The sequence below is a fragment of the Neopelma chrysocephalum genome, unplaced genomic scaffold (assembly GCF_003984885.1).
Source record: "Neopelma chrysocephalum unplaced genomic scaffold, ASM398488v2 Primary Assembly neopelma1_91, whole genome shotgun sequence".
In the NCBI taxonomy this organism is placed as follows: domain Eukaryota; kingdom Metazoa; phylum Chordata; class Aves; order Passeriformes; family Pipridae; genus Neopelma; species Neopelma chrysocephalum.
The window spans coordinates 1,210,545-1,228,780 of NW_020897753.1; the positions used below are offsets into that span (position 1 = coordinate 1,210,545).

The 18,236-nt window shown below is 39.2% G+C and overlaps 1 protein-coding gene across 3 annotated transcripts in view; it reads right to left on the minus strand.

Annotated features, from left to right (window-relative positions):
* MACROD2 (MACRO domain containing 2) overlaps positions 1 to 18,236 on the minus strand; it is an 844,666-nt gene that overhangs the window by 587,576 nt on the left and 238,854 nt on the right. For all 3 annotated transcript variants that reach the window (XM_027693439.1, XM_027693438.1, XM_027693440.1), the window contains exon 5: positions 5,557 to 5,673. In XM_027693439.1, coding sequence (XP_027549240.1) covers positions 5,557 to 5,673 — 117 coding nt within the window. The remainder of the gene's footprint in view (positions 1 to 5,556; positions 5,674 to 18,236) is intronic.

Below are 18,236 nucleotides of genomic sequence, written 5' to 3' on the forward strand. Positions count from 1 at the left end.
TGGGGGTGTATGTAAGGGAGAGACAAGCCATAAAGCTTTACAATACCCATAAAACCCTCTCTAAAATCTAAGCAGGTTTTAGACCAAAGAAATAATCATTAATATTTCCCTTCCAACACATTTACAGCATATGCAATGGATGTGAGTGCTCATGGTGAATATAGCAGGTCATTAAGATGACTGGAGCCAATTAGATCAAATTAAAACACAATAAAGACACAACTGCACTTATTTTCAAAATAGTCATAAAATATATAACATGAGCTTATTAAAAAAAACACCTTTGAAACCCAGACACTACTCAGAAGAAAAACATAAATATGTGGTAAGTGGTTTTGTTAACCATAAAGAAAACCTTTCCCAAAGGAATCTGAACAGTAAAAATATCGCTCAAGAAAAAGGGGTCCCGGGCCTTTGATTAGTGTTAACTTGCTTTGCTTAATTTTCAAATTAGTTTTAAATATTTAAGCAATGATAAAGATTTAAAGGGATGGCAAACAGTGCTGCTTAAGGAAATACCTATCCAGAGTTTTTCTAGCTATGTATCGTTTTTTCCAGGAGGTGTCACACAGCCTGGGCACACTGTGACAGTAACGTGATGCTACTCAGTTCAGATAAAGAGTAGAAAGACATCCCTCCTGGAAAACCTTCATAACATTTATGAGTTTATGTTCTATTAATGATTGTGTCCCCTTGGGCTCATCAGCAGCCTTTTTTCAACTGAAATTTGACCAAATTTAGTCTGGTTATGCATCAGCTGTGGGAGAAGATCGAGGATCTTGACCAGCTGGGAGTTAGTAGCCAAGTTAGTCGTCTCTAAGCAATCCTGTCTTGTCCACATATCGTTCACTTTTAATATCTCCCTTTCCAATTTCCAAACATATTTACCAATTCCCAGACCTACCTGTTCCCAGAATAAATAGGGAGGTATCAAAATGAACAACCATCAGAACCACACAAAAGAAAGCAACTCTCCAACTGTTGCATATCAGAAGTTTAGTATCATTTGAAACAAAACTCATGTATTATTTTATAAACTAAAGTTATAAAAGTAAGTAAACAAACAAAGCTCTTTGTGAAATCCTGGAAATTTGAATAATAGCCTTGAACATTATGCACCATTTTTCCAACTGGTCAGTTTTGGAGTACAGTAGAGTTTTGGAGTTCCATTTCTGCACAATCAACCTTTTAATTACAGCTCTGTGACCAGTCTCCAAGAAAATAAGGAGAAATTTAAAAATCACTACCCTTGCAGCCTTACTTTAAAATAATACCCTGTAAATATTCATCTTTTAAATACTGGAAATTATGTCTATGTAACCAAAGCACACTTTTTAATCTCTACTTTCTAATCTCCACTTTTTAATCTGATTAAACAAATTTGAAAGCTGATTCCTCCTACTGTGTTTAATACTAGCACTCCTCCTAACTACTTATTTCCCAGCAGGAACTGTCTCTGAGAGCACATTCACATTATTACTCCAGGCTGATCTACACAGCGACTTTGGACCAGAAGACTTGCTATATATGGTATTTACTCAGGGACAGTGCTTAAAGCACTAAAAATATCAAGCAAACAGAAAAAAATATTTGAAATATTACAGATTTATTAAGAACATAAACCACCGCATTAGAAAGTGCCCAGCATTTCCAGCAAGGCATCTCCACTGCAAGTCCACCTTTCAGATTTACTGATAGTTGGTTCTATCCCATACTAGAGGCTGTAAGATTTTATTTTCCTAGTTTAGGGGGTTTATTATCAAATATTTTTTTTCAGAAAAAGAAAGAAACTGTTACTAGACTCACCAACAATAGAAAAAAAAAACTTAGTTTGGGAGCCCTTTCTTGCCAAGGTCGGGGTGCCACTTACCTGTGCTGGTTTTCAGTTGGGTTTAAGGCTGTTAAATACCAGGCAGGATGGGACTTTATTCTCTAATGTGTTCTGACAGGGTCCTTTTTTATACTGAAACCTCTGCAAGCAGATAACAAGCTACAGGGTTGTTATGGACCCCTCATTCCAGCCATAAACACAATTTACATCCAGACCATTTTCTGCCAGTGGAGCCAACTGAGACTATTAATCAAATGAGAAAGAAAACAAGCATTTGTGGAGCTTTAAAACAGATACTGTTCATCTGTTATTTAAAGCATGACAGTATCAGAGCACTGCTTAATGTTTGAGGATCAGTTGAACAATATTTAGAATGAACTGTTCTTAAAAAGGAACAACAATATGAAGTACAGAAGTTAAATAATTGATGATGGGTCTGGGACAGCATTAAAGGAAACCGTCTCAGAGCAAAGGCACTGCCTTTTTCAGCCCTCCTGAGCACTGTGGAAACTTGGGTGCCTGCAAAGGTGTTTGCTGAAAAACAACAATAGATGACATCAACCAAATTATGGATTCAGCAAATAACTCTGGTGGCATTTGGGGGGGCTTTGTGTAGGCTTTTGCAGCACGGGAGGCAGATGGTGATTACACTGACTGCTGCAAAGCTGTACAGAATGTTACATTAACTGGTAATGAGAAAATTCAATTTCGCTTCATTTCTATTTTCAAACACACTACTTTTTGCCATTAAAAAAAAAAAAAGTGTGTATGTTGAAAAGTTCATAAAGCAACATCTCCAGGCTGTAAACGTGTCAGTCTTGGTCTGTTCACATTATTAGAATAAAGAGCTGAGGAAAAGTATTTCACAAACTGATCTCTGACTCAGACACACCAAGAAGAAATCACAGAAAGTCAGCCTATACATTTACATTTACATTACTCAGTCAGATATTATTTTTCAATCAGATATTATTTTTCAATTTTTCCACCATGAAGACATTATTTGTCAGACCTGCTCTTACTTAACCTAAGTAAATACAGCAAAGTATTCCATAAAAATACAATAGATCATAAAGGAGATTGCCAGAGTGGGTTTTATTTACCAACTACCACCTTCCTAGCAAAGCACACCTTCCCTTCAGTGCCAAATCTAATTCCAGCTTCCTCCAAGTTTTCTACAAAGCAAAGCAATATGCTGCATGAACTTTGAATGCTAAATCTTCTTTAATATGGAGTCCTGAGCTGAAGCCCAAGTCCTGCATCCTGCAGCACACACAGGCTGCTCCATCCCAGAGCAGCTTTGCTGAATTCAGCAAGCTGTTGCCAAGCAAAGCATTTCGAGACCAAGAACTTGAGAGGGGAAAATCCCAGGGGCAGGAAACAGAATTGTAACATTTGCAATTCTGTTAAATAACAGAAGAAATCTCCAACAATTCATCAAATGAAATGCATTTCATATTTGCTGTAACTGTTTATCCAAGCACAGTCACAAGAAGAGCAGATACAACAGAATAAACTGTTTACTACTCAGAAGTGTTAATGAATTATTGTAGTTGGTCTCCTGTACACAAAGAGAGAAATGGAAAGCAAACTCCTTGTGAAAGTTGGAAGTTACCAGTCAACCATAACCCTCAGCCAATTGCTGGCTCACAATATTCCCTCACAGTGGATTGGGATGGGGAAGTCCAGACCCCCCGTCACGGTGCTGCTCTCCTCACAAAAGTCAAATGTAAAACAGCTTCCACAGTTAAACTGTCCTGCTCTTAACGCAAAGTGACAGAGAGTGACTGAAGACATCCAGTGGCTTTATAGCTCTCTAAAATATCAAACCAGAGTCTTGATTGTTTGATCACTCTCAGATGAATGGTATAAAAGGTACAATGATTCTGTGAGCCTACAACCTAAGGCTTCTAAAGGGGAAGGGAAAGGAAAACAACACTTGGTGAACACAAATACGTTTTAAGGAGAAAAGCAAAGAAATCAAGAGTTTTTCATTCTCAGCCTCTGCATGCAAACGGTATGTTTCCCTCCCCACACCTTTCCTCCTCTCATGTTGATGCACAATCAAATACAATCAGATGTGGCTTTGATGCAATTTCAATTTCTAATAATACTGATTAAGCAGAATATTGACTTTTCTCCCCGTCTGGTTACAGGTTTTGTTTTCACCTTCAGGTGATAATGGGGTTTCTCTTTGTTTTGTTTGTTATTCCTACATGAAGAACAAAAATTTTCCTACAGCCTTCAAACAGGAGCAACTTAAGCAACCTCTTGAACTGCTATAAAAACCAAAGGGAGGTCACACCTCAGACATGACCCTTCCTCTTTCTAACACACATCAGGTGCTTTGTTATCTTTGTTATCCCACTAAAATACATGGGAGGAATTATGCACCTGTGGATGGGCAGCTTTTCTGCCCTTCCCAAGATATTATTTTGTATAAGAGGAAGACTTAAATATCAAAAATCTCCTGTAGGGCAAATTACAATGTGTTATTCAACAATCCTATCCCTTTTATGGGAATCTGGTGAAGATTTGGGCCATATACAAATCCAACCTAACGCTGGATCTTCCTCCAAAATTTCCCTGACCTGTGGTCAAATTAGCCTTTCATAAATAACCATTAACACGTGGTAAAACTACATACAAAGTAAACCAAAGTTTTCCTGCACATAGAAATTCCCACTGTCAAGCAAAAAATTGGAAGCTCTTGTCATCATCATCATAGAAGGTGCCAAAAAATGACTGGGAACACAGTTTTCTTGTGACATTAAGAGCCACAGAAACCTAAAGGGAACCTGATAGTGCAGCGAGCTTTTGGTTTTCCATCACAATTCAGAGAGATCTGAATATTTTTGAATGAGGCATGATCCCACTGCAACCTGCATACAAAAAAAAAGAGCTTGAATTCTAGTTATACCTAGATTTTTTATATATATATATATATATATTGCTGTTTGCAATGGTTTCTTGGTACTTTTATCTTCATATCTTAATTCTGTAAGATCCTAAATTGCAAAGATTTCCCACTTTTTATTCTCACTGGGTGACCAATGTGCTGTCAACACGAAAGTGTTTTCCAAGACAACCTCAACATCCCCACAACACCGTCAAACCACCGTCTTCCTACTTGAAACAGGATGGGAATTCTGACAATTCTACTTTCAAAGCGCAAAAGCATTCCAGCACGGAGCTGCACTCTGTTGAAAGCTGAAGTGTGACAGATGCCTTTGCACTAATTGCCAATCAGATGCCACGTAGCAGCTGAAAACACAAAGCATCACTTTGATCTCCTGGGCTCTCAAAGTATTCCCGATCAAGGAATCTGCACGAGGAATATGAAATATGCAGCATTTTCAAAAGCTGTCTCTGCGCAGCTTAAATATGATAATGTATATTTTGTTCATACTTCATAGAGCATTTCCAATCCTTTATTATGCGTATGAAAGGATATGTTTTAGCTTGCAAAGAGAAAAACAAACATGAAAGAAACGCTTTAGATTTCAGAGACATGGAGGTTTCCATCGGATAACGCAGGTGAAATAATCGCTTAGAAAGGCCTGGATCGCTTTGTGAGGAAGAACATCATTACAGAACATGCTTAATTAAGTCCCCCTGCTAATTCTGTCAAATGAATACCTTGTTGAATTAGACCAGAGGGAAATGGAGGCTGCACAGCAGCAGCACGTGCTGAGAAGGAAAACTCTGAGGAAAGGCTGACTTACATTTGGCAGGCAGGTCGTACCCACAGGTGATTTTGGCCTGTCCGGTCTCACACCCACTCAGGTTCCGACACTCAGCAACCAAGCAGGGCCCAGCAGCTCTGTGTATGCAGCCATCCACTGCAAAAAAACCCAAAAAACATGCGGTCAAGAAACCCCAGTTCTCACATTTCACTCAAATGGATCATCACAAACATTTACTGTCCATTTTCACATCCACAGACCCATCGATCTGCAGGTCGACATCCAAATAAATACAACTTTTTTTCAGCCCATGTGTTTTTCAAAAACCTAATAGTTAGTCAACTTGTTGCTAATTGGAAAGAAAACATACATAAAAGGTAAAGCGGAATAAAAATTTCAGTGTTAGAAAAGGGGTTTATTCAAGCTCTAAGAAATTCTCAGTACAAATTATGAAAACAAGTGTGATCCCCATCTCTTTTATTACACACCTCTGATACTTCTACAATTGTGCAAATCATTTAATATCACTGTCCCACTAATGCCTTACACAAAAATTCCAAGAAATAATGCTTATGGGTTTGAAATATTAAAAAAAAAACCCTAATGTTGACCTTTTTTCCTTTTTACACTTTTTTTTTAATTTTGCATTATTCATGCAACACTTCGGAGTTAATTAAAAAATAATTACTGAAGGTTGCAATTGCAGCTAAGTATGCAAGAAAATTAGTAGAGTGCATAGATCTTATTACCCTCAGGAGCCAGCAAAAGAATAAACCAAGGCTGCTGGCACAGCAATTCTGCCCTCTCAACATGCAATCCAAGAAATCATTTACTGTAATTATAGCAAAAAAGTTTGAGAAACAGGATACAAAATAATAAGGGAAATTGTTTATGCATGAACATATTAACTACAGCAGGGCCCTAATTCAGCAGCAACGACGGAGTTCAACTGGGAGAAATAATCATCATATAAATTACAATATCCACTCAAAAAGGTTGAGCTCAGGTATAAAGGCTGAACAAATACTTATGGAGAAAAGAAAGATTCTGGATGCATATCATTCTATATTTATTTCAGATTTTCTTTCAGGTTTTACCAATTCAAAGTTAAAGCAGTATCCAAGAGCTTATTGGAAGGTTTCAAACCAGAACAGGGTTGAAAAGCCAGGTGTGGATGGGTTTCCAAGACATGCACAGCATAAACTGTAGATTTGGGCTCAGATTTGGGCAATCCAAGGGTTGGGCACTCAGTATCCCTACTGAGCACTCCCTGCCCACTGGGATACAGGGGAGCAGGAAAAGCCCTTACTGCAGGATGGGTTTTGAAGCTGGAATGGAAACAACGAGTGGCCTTCCAGCATCAAGGGCACAACTGGCTTTGTAAGGTGTTGAGTATTTCCTGAAGCCACATATCTCAAGTGGAGAGGCAGAAAACATCTTCAAATGGATGAAACCTTCTTCTACTGAGTGTTAAAAACCTGACTGCCTTTTCTAAAGAGTTCTGTGCCAGAGCTGACATTCAGGTGACACAGTCAAATTGGATAAGCAGCTCCTGGCAATACTCCATCTTCATCCTGTCCACAGTGCCACTGATTTTCAAACAGTCATTTTGAAATACTTTATATTAGACAGAAAGATAATTAAGAATCATGTGATGTTGCACTTTCAGCAGAGTTTTCTCAAACTTCCTTACTGAAAAGAACGTGGATGCCAAGCCACCAGCTGTGGGCATGTTGTGCACTCCCTATCTGTTCTTGCTCTGCCTTAGCTGAACTTGGTTTTAACTTACCCAAAATCTCTGCTCAAGAGACTCTAAGATGCTAATGCAAGAGTAATATTTTGTAACCTCGAGGGGAAAAAAGAACGTTTGAAATCCCTCCTGTGCTCACAACATCCGATTTAATTATTTTCACTTAATTACTAAATGCTTTCCCAACCCAAGCAGGATAAGTAAACCTGTATGCACTGAAACCAACCTCAAGTATAATTTTATAAGCACCACCACCACAATCTTTACCAACACTAGTATTTCCTGAGACACCAACATAAAACCAGTACTTTCTGCATGATTCTTTACAGAGGAAGATGCCTTTCACCCCAGGAGTACTGGACAAAGGAAACAGTGATAAAGGCAGTCTATCAGTAGCTTCCTGGAGCTGGTTCCACACAGGTCTGTGTCCAGCCTTTGCAATGCAAGGAGCCTCCAGAAAGATGAAAGACTAATTGAAAAAAAAATTGAATTCTTAACAGGAAAATCAATTCCATCACAACCAATCCTGACACATGACAAGGACAAGGGAAGACATCTGCCAAACCTGAAAAAGTAGATGTGCAAACTTCCCTTATAAAGGTGGCACAACATGAAGTGATTGAATAATCCAGACAGGCATGGATGGAAAAGTAGAAATTAGCATTTGATGTACTTCAGTGACTGACACAGAAGAATGAAGGATGGGAGTGAACAACACCAAAGAGAAAACCCAAACACCAAACTGCTCAAAGTTCTCAAAACAACCTCTTTTTTCCATACTTTATTAAATACATGAACAGAGATGACCTCTGGTCTGCGTACACGTTTTTCATTTAATATGATAATTTAATAAATCATGCTAGAAATACTCTATGTTTCCAATAATATAATCTAATATACACTGCAGAACACAGGTTTGAGAATTCTTAAAACAAAACCCAAGCACTGAAATATATTGCCAAATCTGAGCACTCTGCATAACACAAAGAAAATAATTGGCAAAGGAAAGGTAGAGTGGATTAACAAATCTAAATGTGATTTTAGCCTCTGCTAAAACATGTCTTAGCTGCATTAATTACAAAAAAAACCATGGAACAGGAATTCACAAAACATTCACATGAGCTATTTTGTTTGTTGGACGTGTGCATCAACTAGTAATGCCAGTGTACAGAGAGGTAAGCCCTGTTAACATGGAAACTTTGTGGAAATTACAGATAATGACAACAACCTCAGGAGGGAAAAACCATGGCCAGAGATATATTGTTATTGTGCAGTAAGAAAAGAGAGATTTATGTGATAATAATGTCATGCTGCCAAATGAATAGGACAGTGAAGAACCTCTGATACATTGGTTTCAGAGATCTCATCTGTATCATCTGTTTGCTGGATAGTTGCTCATCTGCATTCTTCTAACCAGAGCTGGGAAATTTTCCATCATATCCCACCGTTCCTTCCCTAGAACTTCTTTGTGCAGCTGGTTGAAAAACCCAGACCCTTATGGTCAACTCTGACTTGGCCTCACGTGACAGTGATAAAACTTTGCCTTGTCACTACTTTCTACAACCAATGGAAAATGCCCTCACTCCACCTCACTTTTTCCACAGGCTGCCTTCCCATCGAGGTTCATGGAGATCACATACATGCTTTGGGTAATTTCCATACACAAGTGACCTGCCACTTCACAGCTCTGGGAAAGATATGGGAAAACCCCAGAAAAAAACTGTTACTCATCACTGACAAGAGATCCCGTCTCCATTCTCACGGTGATTAATTGCCAACACTTGAAGGCACTGAAGGCAGGGCTTGCAACCATCCTCATTGAGACTGTGCTTCTTGGAACAGGTGTCAGGCTTAAAAACTGAGAACTCCCTTCCCTGTGCTTGTCCAGGAGGGTGCATGAGGGAAGAGAGACCAAAATCCTTAGAAACAGGTTGGTTTATAAGACCTACAAACATGAACTATACTTTGATGGCTCAAGAACCTTCAGATTCAGCTCCATAGTTCAAGCTGTTCATGCTTGTGTAAAGCTATTAAAAGTACTGCTCCAAATCTTTTCCATGAAAAATAACATTAGCAATTCCCTTGCATGCTTCCACAAGTTTTAGGAGCCACCAGGGACAGCATTTTGTCCTCCCAACAATTCAGCAGAAGCCATTAATGAAGAAAAACACCTTTCAAAGCTGCTGCAGTCATGGCATTGCTCGCACAGTGAAGTCACATGGAAATAATTACATAAAATAGATGAACAAAGTCAAGTATCAAAATAAAACTCCTATGCAAAAGGATAGTGTATTAATAACAGTGTGGAATATGGAATCTTTGACCATCCTTCTCACTGCACGCTGAAGGGTGTAACAGGTTAAATCCCTTCTTATTTAATTTATTGTGAAGCAATTGCATTTGTTCTCCAGAATTAAAGGGTTAAAGTTATATAGTTATAAAAAACCTAGCTAATTTACTGGTGTACAATATAGAACAAACCTATTTCTTATAGAAAAATCTCTTAAAATTGCAAATGAAGCAAAAGTGCAGGAAACACAGAATTAAGGGTATCATGGGATGCTGCTTAAAAAAAAAATAACCTCAGCAAAACTAGCCTTGCATTGCAGATGGTAATAAAAAAGGGTAAGGTAATCAAACACCACAGCAAAAAAATACAAACTCCCCCAGGAATAATAAGGCCCAAATTTCTTTTGTGACCTTGTGTGAGAGTCTGAACAAAGTGAAGCTCTGATGTAAATAACATATGCAGATTGATTGTGTTGCATTTCAAGAGTCCATCTATTCTTTTTTTCCATAGTAATTTGTGTTCTCTGGTGCTTTCCCAGATTTTTATTCCTTCTTTTCAGCAGGAAAATTCAGGAGGTTTAGTTATTTAAGTAAGTCACTTGTGCATGATTTTTCCAGGAAATGGTGCTGTTCCTCCACAGGGCAAATGCCAGGAGTGGATAAAACCAGAATAATGTCCTTATATCAGAGACACTGCTGGGGGGACACAAGAGGAAGCTACTTTGCCCAAACTGGAGCAAATCTCTGCTAAACATGTCCTCAATCATTGTGGACCTTTCAAAAACACCCATTGCAAGGATGTGTGAGGGAATCAGAAGGGAAAAAAAAACCCACAACAGGAAAAAAAAAAACCACTGAACCCCCAAATAACAACCCCAAAAAAACCCAACTGGCAGCAAAACCCAACCTAATTCTGCAAAGAATAGTACCTCAAAGAAGTTTATTGTAAGCAAGTGCTGCCAAAGTTGAAACTGCCCCTCTGAGAGCGATGCCAGGGGAAAATAAATCCTGCCCAGCAAGAGACAACAGCTGCTGGTCTAATGAACAAAGGTGGGCATCTTAAAACGATCCCAACACAGATGCCAGGATGGCAGTTTATATCACAGAGATGGCCTCTGCCACTGGGAAGTTTAATGAACTGAAGATTTTCAATCAATGCACTGGTTTATAGGCCTCCAACATAATTAATTTTAAATACTTAGCAATTATACAGCACTTCCTGGCCATGATCTCGTGGAGTTTAAAAGCATCATCTGCTTTAGGCCTTAAAATTCTCCATTTCAAACACAAAAAGCACAGATGAACCATTTATTTTGAGATGAACCATTTATTTTGAGATGGCTAGGTCTTTGAATTAGGTTCACATTTCACCACAGACAATCTACACTTACAGTTCCTTAAATATTCTTATTTTTAGAAACTCTCAGTGCCTACACCTGACTTAAATCAAGACCAAAATGAGAGCTGTAAGTCTTGTTGCTTAAGTGACTGATTACCTAATGTGTCAATCCACAATCTCTGTAGAATGCCTTCATTTCTTCAGAATCAACATTCTGAGCATGCACATTTCAGCCAGAATTAAAATTTGGGGTCCTCCCGACTCCAAAGCAGAGGGAATTTAATGAAAATTATTAAGAAGACATAACAAAATCATTATTCTGCTGCAAGGAACAAAACTACTCATAACAATGGCAGGTGTCAGACATGGGAAACTTGTATTTTATAATACTATTTAGCTGAAATCCTGCAAATTTAGCATTAAAATTCACCAGTAATTGCCTGTCATGGTGAAAAGTGCTGGGAATTAAATTTTAAAACACACTGGTTGTTTTAGGAGAAGGCTGCCCTTAGCTGGATGCAGTTCCAGTCAAGCATATCACAAAAGCAGCTGAAAGATCCAAAATAATCAATGTCCACGCTATAAACTGGTAAAAAAACATATGGATAAAGGAATCAACAACGATTCAAAATAAAGCTCACTTACCCACGGACCTGTTAAATTTTAAGTGTCTCACATTTATTGCACACAGCCAGTTAATTCTTACTTTGACAAATACACAAACCAACAGTAAACTCACCAATTTTGGCAGATTTTTTATTTTAGTTAAATACCTTGGGATACCAGAAACTCACATTTAAAACTAAGGAAAAGCCAAGTAAAAGTTGTTCTGTCACAATTGGCAAATTCCTCCCACAAATGACCAAACAATAAAGAAGGTGTTTGTTTTATCTCACATTTATGACATCATCTTTCTTAGTCTCCGAGCGCTCCGCTCCAGTTTTGGGGATGGATTTATAATGTCAATAGGATTCACACTTTTGTCAGCCCACTCAAGCAGCAGAAGGGCTTAGAGAAACACAGGGCTGATAAACCTGTCTGAATGTCACACTTTTGGCAGGGAAAAAAAAAAGAAAAAAAAAAGTAGGAAAGGCTCCAATAGTGTTTTTCCAGTTTTTTTCCCAGTCCAAACTGCTGACATTAAAGCATGTGTGAAGGAACCATTCCCTTCCTTTTAATTGTGTTAGTGCTGAGACACCTGACGTGCCACACTCCTCTCCAGATGGAAGGGAGACAGCTCAGCCCCAAATACCTCCCTGCAGCACGGAGCTGCTTGTTGTTGTTTACAAGAAGGGAAGTGAGGAGCTGAAATCTGGGCAAATTCAGGCTACTCTGCTATCCAACCAAACTCAGCTCATATTCCTCCCAAGCTGCTCCCCCAGCCTCCCAAATTATTAAACTGCAAGTTTTTCTGTGGTATCACCCTGAAGAAGTGGGGTTTGGCCACTCTCCTCAGCCCCCTGGGCAGTCACAGCACTTCATTTCCAGCTGGGTAACGAACAGGTTGGAAGGACACAAAGGTTTACCTACATTTCGTTGCTGGGATGCCTGCTTGATCCTGGATTTTTGTTCATGTTACTGTGCTGTTATTCCAGGACTCTCATTCTTCAGTAAATATCCACATTATTGCCTTTAAAATCTCCCTGAAACGCTCTCTTGCCACGATGGCTATTAAGCTATTGAAGATATCAGGCTACTTCCATCATACCAACCTCTGTCTAGTGCATTTTTAGTCTTTTTTTCCTCCTGCACCATTTGGAAACATTAAGTTAAATTCTGAGAAGCAGCAAAAGAAAAAGAATCTAATAATAAGATAAAAAGCATATCTAATAATAAGATAAAAAGCCTGAAAGGGCAATAAAAATCGGATTTTATTTTAAAGAGCTATTTACTAATGTTTAAAGAACACAGAAATGGACTAACTGGTGAGACTGGATGTCCTTCTGTCTCAGCAACCAATCTCATGTGATGGCAAAGGAAATGCTTAAAAGCAGAGGGAAAGATCAGAGAAAGAAATTACCAGCCTTCCACAGAATATCCTTCCAACCCTTCAGCACTGGAAAATCACAAAGCTGATCAAGATGTCTTCTCTATATCACTCTGGACCTGCCTTTTTCCTTGGTGTTTTGTTTTTTGGGGTTTTTTTGACAAGTATTCTGTGACCATCTCAGACTCACACAGGTATTTGAATTTGTTAACTTCCCATTTTCCTTAGTCCTCTCTGTAATGCAGACAGCATCACTGGCAAGGAAATAAATAAATACTGCAGGTTACTCTGAGTAAAGCCATGCTGCTAACCTAGAAAAACAGACTGAAAATAGAAAAACTTTTTATAGTCTTTAAAGAAGTTTTTGGTTTGGTTTTTCCCCCCTATTTACAACACACACAGACAAACAGAATCAGAGAATCACAGAATGGTTTGGGTTGGAAGGGACCTTAAAGATCACCCAGTTCCAACCCCCTGCCATGGGCAGGGACACCTTCCACTAGACCAGGCTGCTCAGAGCTCCATCCAAATGGCCTTGAACACTTCCAGGGATGGGACATCCACAACATCTCTGGGAAAGCTGTGCCAGGGCCTCACCACCCTCACAGCAAAGAACTTCCTCCTGATGCCAAATCTAAACCCACTTCATGTCAGTGTGAATCCATCCCCCCTGTTCCTGTCACTCCACGCTCTTCTAAAAAGCTTCTCTCCATCTTTCCAGTCACTCCCTTCTTTCCAGTCACTCCCTTCAGGTACTGGAAGGCCACAATTCGGTCACTCCGAAGCCTTCCCTTTTCCAGGCTGTACAACTCCAACTCTCTCAGCCTTTCCCCTGTTGTTTGATATGTACTTTTCTTGGGGTTTTGTTTGTTTGTTTATCTGTTTGGCAGTACATATTTTCCTTCTCTGGAGGTTTCAGCATTTTAGAGCTCCAATGGTGTGTTCTATTACTTGCAAATGTTTCAAAAGTATCAAGTGCACACGGGCTGTGGTCAAAGCAGATGAATTGTATTAAGCCAGAATAGGTATCTGCATATTTGGAGTGCAGTTATTAAGCAGCGATTATACAAATTTATTCACAATGATCAGCCAGCAGTTGACAGGCACAGGTCAAGGATTTAGACAGAGCAGGCTACTAAGTAATAATTGTAAAATGACTGTGTGGTGCATCCTCACAGCCCTAAAGGCTGCTGGAATGTCATACCAAAGAATTTTAAAGGTATAATGATATTTTTTCCCCCACAGAAACGCAAGAGGATGTGATCCAGCCCCTTCTTGTCAGAGAACATGGAAGGTAGGGCATTCTCACACAGGTCTTTCTGGATTTGAAGCCTAAGGGCTTCCTGAAGGAAATACGACTTCTAAGTAAATATAACGAATCCAGACATGGGAGAAGGTGATTTTTCTTTTTAGCCATAGGGTGCAGCGAGCACCAGAACACTGCAAATCACTGCTGGAATGAAAGAATCCATTAAAGCTTTGGAGAAAACCTGGGAGAAGATCTTGAGCCTGAGCCAGACAAAGGAGGTATGTGGTGCCAGGTGAATAGCTCCACTTCCCCGAAAAATCCTCCCGAAGAAAGACAGGCAGATCTGCCAAGAAAAAGCTTTTGGGACTTAGGACTTCAGATATTACATTCTAAACACTTTTTGTAAGCAATTCCTTTGCTTGTTTTCAAGAGGCATCTCTTCCCTTCCCCTCTAACCTAAATGGGTTCAGCTTGACCGTGCAGCAGCACAGAATTTTCATGGAGGTTTCCATGATGCACCATTTGAGAGAGAGAGAGAGGATGAAGAAAATGCAGGAGGAAAGGTCAGTTACAGAGGGAAAGTACGTCCAGTGCTGGGCACCCTTCAAAAGGGACTTAAAACAACACAGGGATTGTGGGAACTCGGAATTAGGGCAGCAGCTGGAATGAACAAAGGAGTAAGTCTGGGTATCAACACGGAGATACTCTGGCTTGCAGCAAGGCTGAACGGGCTATAGGAATACTCCAGGAATACTCCAGGTTATTCACTGAGGAGCAGCTGGTTTGCTTATTTCCTAGGCCATTTTCACTTGTGCTAATTTACTTTTATCCTGAACCACTGAAGGGAGAAAAACTTGGTGGAGATACTTCTCATTCTGCAATCACAGAAACATCCTCTCAATTTGGAGTGCTGTTTCAAGCCAGATTAATTAACAGCATTAATTATACCAAAATTGCCTTGCAATAGGTGAATTCAATTGAACACATTACAATGTATTCTAATGGAATAAATACAAGGGAAGGAAAAGGTAAACACTAGATTAACCAGAAAATGATGTATGAAGAAGGTTCTTTCAGACAGCGTTTTAACACAAGCCTGAGAACTAATTACCCATAAAAAAGTCTCAAATACTCTTTCCTTTTGTTGAGAGGCTGTGACAGATCATATTTGCAACATAATCAAGACAAGGATAACTCAAAAGATCTTGCCAAAAGACAACTCACAAGATCTAGGACACAATCAACACTCAGCAATGCTGAAATATCAAATGTTTTCCATGCGAAAATAACACACCAAGTACAACTTCCCCTATAAAAACAGTATCATACCCTAATACAGACTCACAATGCAAATGAAATGCAGAAGAGAAGCTATTTACTCTCACTAATATGTCAGATTGCATTGCAGAATCTGACAAATCTATAAAAATATTAGAGGCATCAGCACAACCTTCACACATAATTAAGTGTATCTGCAGGAAAGGGGGCAAGCTGCCATCAGCAGACCATGCCTTCCCTTTCCACCCCTGGACAGATTGCCTCTGACAGGGAAGTTCTGCTTCCAAGGTAAATGGCAAAGCCTTATACTAAGTTAAGATTGTCAGATAGATTCATAATGATCAAGTGGAAATTAAGTGACCCATGAATAAAAAGAAAAGGAATAAAACCACTTGAGTGTTTGCTTATTTATTTATTTAACGTCAGAATTAAACCAAGATAATGGCAAGTGTGTGAGACAACATGCCTTCCACAGTGCCCTTTACTGGGTTCTTTTTTTTGCAGTGTAATCACTTTGGACAGAAATAACACAAAAAAAGGAGAAGGACACAGAGCCTGACAACAGCAAGTGACCTCTGGAGTTAATGGAAGACTCTGATTCCCAAAGCTGCATGGGGAGCTTCCCTGAGCTGTTCCCTCCCCAGCCCTCCATAGGGCCACACCACAACACCTTGTTTAATCAAATCCCACACAAGCTTTCTTAACCTACAAGAAAGGTAAGCCTGTAATTAATGAACTTATTACTTATCTGAGCTGGCTGCAACCCTCCCTATGCTTCATGAGTTGTGGGAAGGGAAATTAAAGTCCTAAGCATGGCTTAAATTTACAATCTAATAGTTTTGGAGTAAGAAACAAGACATCCCACTCAGATGGCTATATTTACCAGTTCGGTAATTCTGGTAATTCCCTCCCAAATAACTTGATGTTTGTCCTAAAACACTATTAAAGGGTAGATAAGGAACAGAAGAACTAAAGAGCTGGTTAATCTGTGCAGCATCATTATGTATTATTTAGTTTAATATCTTCTTGTAGTAAATACAAAATCATTATGTGCCATTTTCTTCAAGAGAACATTGTAGTAAATTTGGTGTTGCAACAGAACCATTAAAGTATAATAGTGTACACAGAAAAATTCTACTGATTAGCAAGCAAAAATATGTAATTATAGCCACAGTGTGGGACTCAGTTGGCTGGTGGTTTATTGCATACAGCTTTGTAAGACCACTTTGCTGCCAAAAATAATGAGGAAAATACTGAGTTGCTACTTCCAGTTGTACTGGAGGTTTTTGTCTTGATTTTATTGACATTTATAAAGTGATCGCCACACGTAACAAACAAGCCCCGGTGCCAGCACTGGGAGCTGCGGTGATTAACGAGCAAACAGCAGCAATTCCACAGCAACATTCCACGGATATGGATCAATATTCCCTGATTTTTTAAAGAGGTGATTCTGAGCAACACTTTGGATGAAGCATCTCGAGCACTCGGCAGTCTGAGTAACATCAGTGAAATAACACAAGAGCACCAGGACATGGCTTTAAAATGAAAATTCAGCTCAACATCAGCCCTTGAGAGTTGTAGTGAACACATTCAAATTGCACATTTCCAATGTGTAAAAATACAGCTTTTAAAGAAAGCACATGTGACCATGAGTAGAAAGATTGATATTTGGTATTACACTTAAGCCTCCAGACTTCCCTTCCTTCCCTTTCCTGAAAGGGAAGAGGGGAATGAGGTACATTTATAGCATTGTACAAAAAAAGATGGAAAGATCCAGTTTAAAAAGCTTGCAGAGAAATTAAAATCACAAAGGATTTATTTAAATAAATTTAAATTATTTTTGTTTGTTTAAAAACAGAATTTATCTACAGAAATTAAAATTTAAAGAAGTTAAAATCTGTTTGTGAAAAGTTACATTGGAATATTTCAGAGTCATTAAATTCACTGGGTTTTTACCCACAGGTGGTTCGTAACTGCAGCCCAACACCATTAGAAAGAAGCAATTACTGATATGCCAAAGAATAAAGTGAGAGGACAGGTAATCCTGTCAGTGATCAGTCAAGATCAGTGATGGACCCTGGGAAAAACTTCCACTTCAATAACGTTCTGCTTTCTGGAAACATTCATAGCACAGAATCCTTACCCATATTTAGAAAACAAACAAACAAAAAAATCTTAATAGCTTATGTCAGTGGTGTCAAATGCAGAATGAATTCCAACACAATTCCTACTATTAATCCACCCACTGTCAGAAAGTAAATTTTTAAAAACAGCTTTTCCCATTTACTTTCAGAGTAGTCAAAGGTTTGCAAATAGCAAGTCGTGGTCTGGACTACGGAAAGAGACCCTGGGGAATTGGGCAAGGCATCGTGAGCTGCCATCTATACCAAGGGCACATTGAGACTCATCTGCATTTTTCTATTAAACTTTCCCACTCTTGGTCCATCTTCATTAGCAAGCACAGAGCACCAACAAGAGCACAGCTGTGGGTAACACAGCTGGTGGGGAGCAGCTGTGGTGTAAATACTGGGCACAGCTCAGGTGCTTTTTGGTGGTGAACAGGGGTTTTTGTTTGTTCGAGGTGCTGTTTTTATTTTTGTTTTGGGCTAGGGCATGGCTGCTCCTAAGGCTGAATGCCAGTTTTCCAGTGGAACACATTAGGGACATATTCTCCACTCTACTTTTACCAAAGAAACCCAGTTCATGTGCTCCAATACCAAATACCAAAGCAGTGAGGAGAGTCAGGGGATTTCCTCCAAAAGCACGTTCTAGGCCCTAACAATAAACAACAAGGTAAATATACCCTGTAAGCATTGGTTTCAGTTGA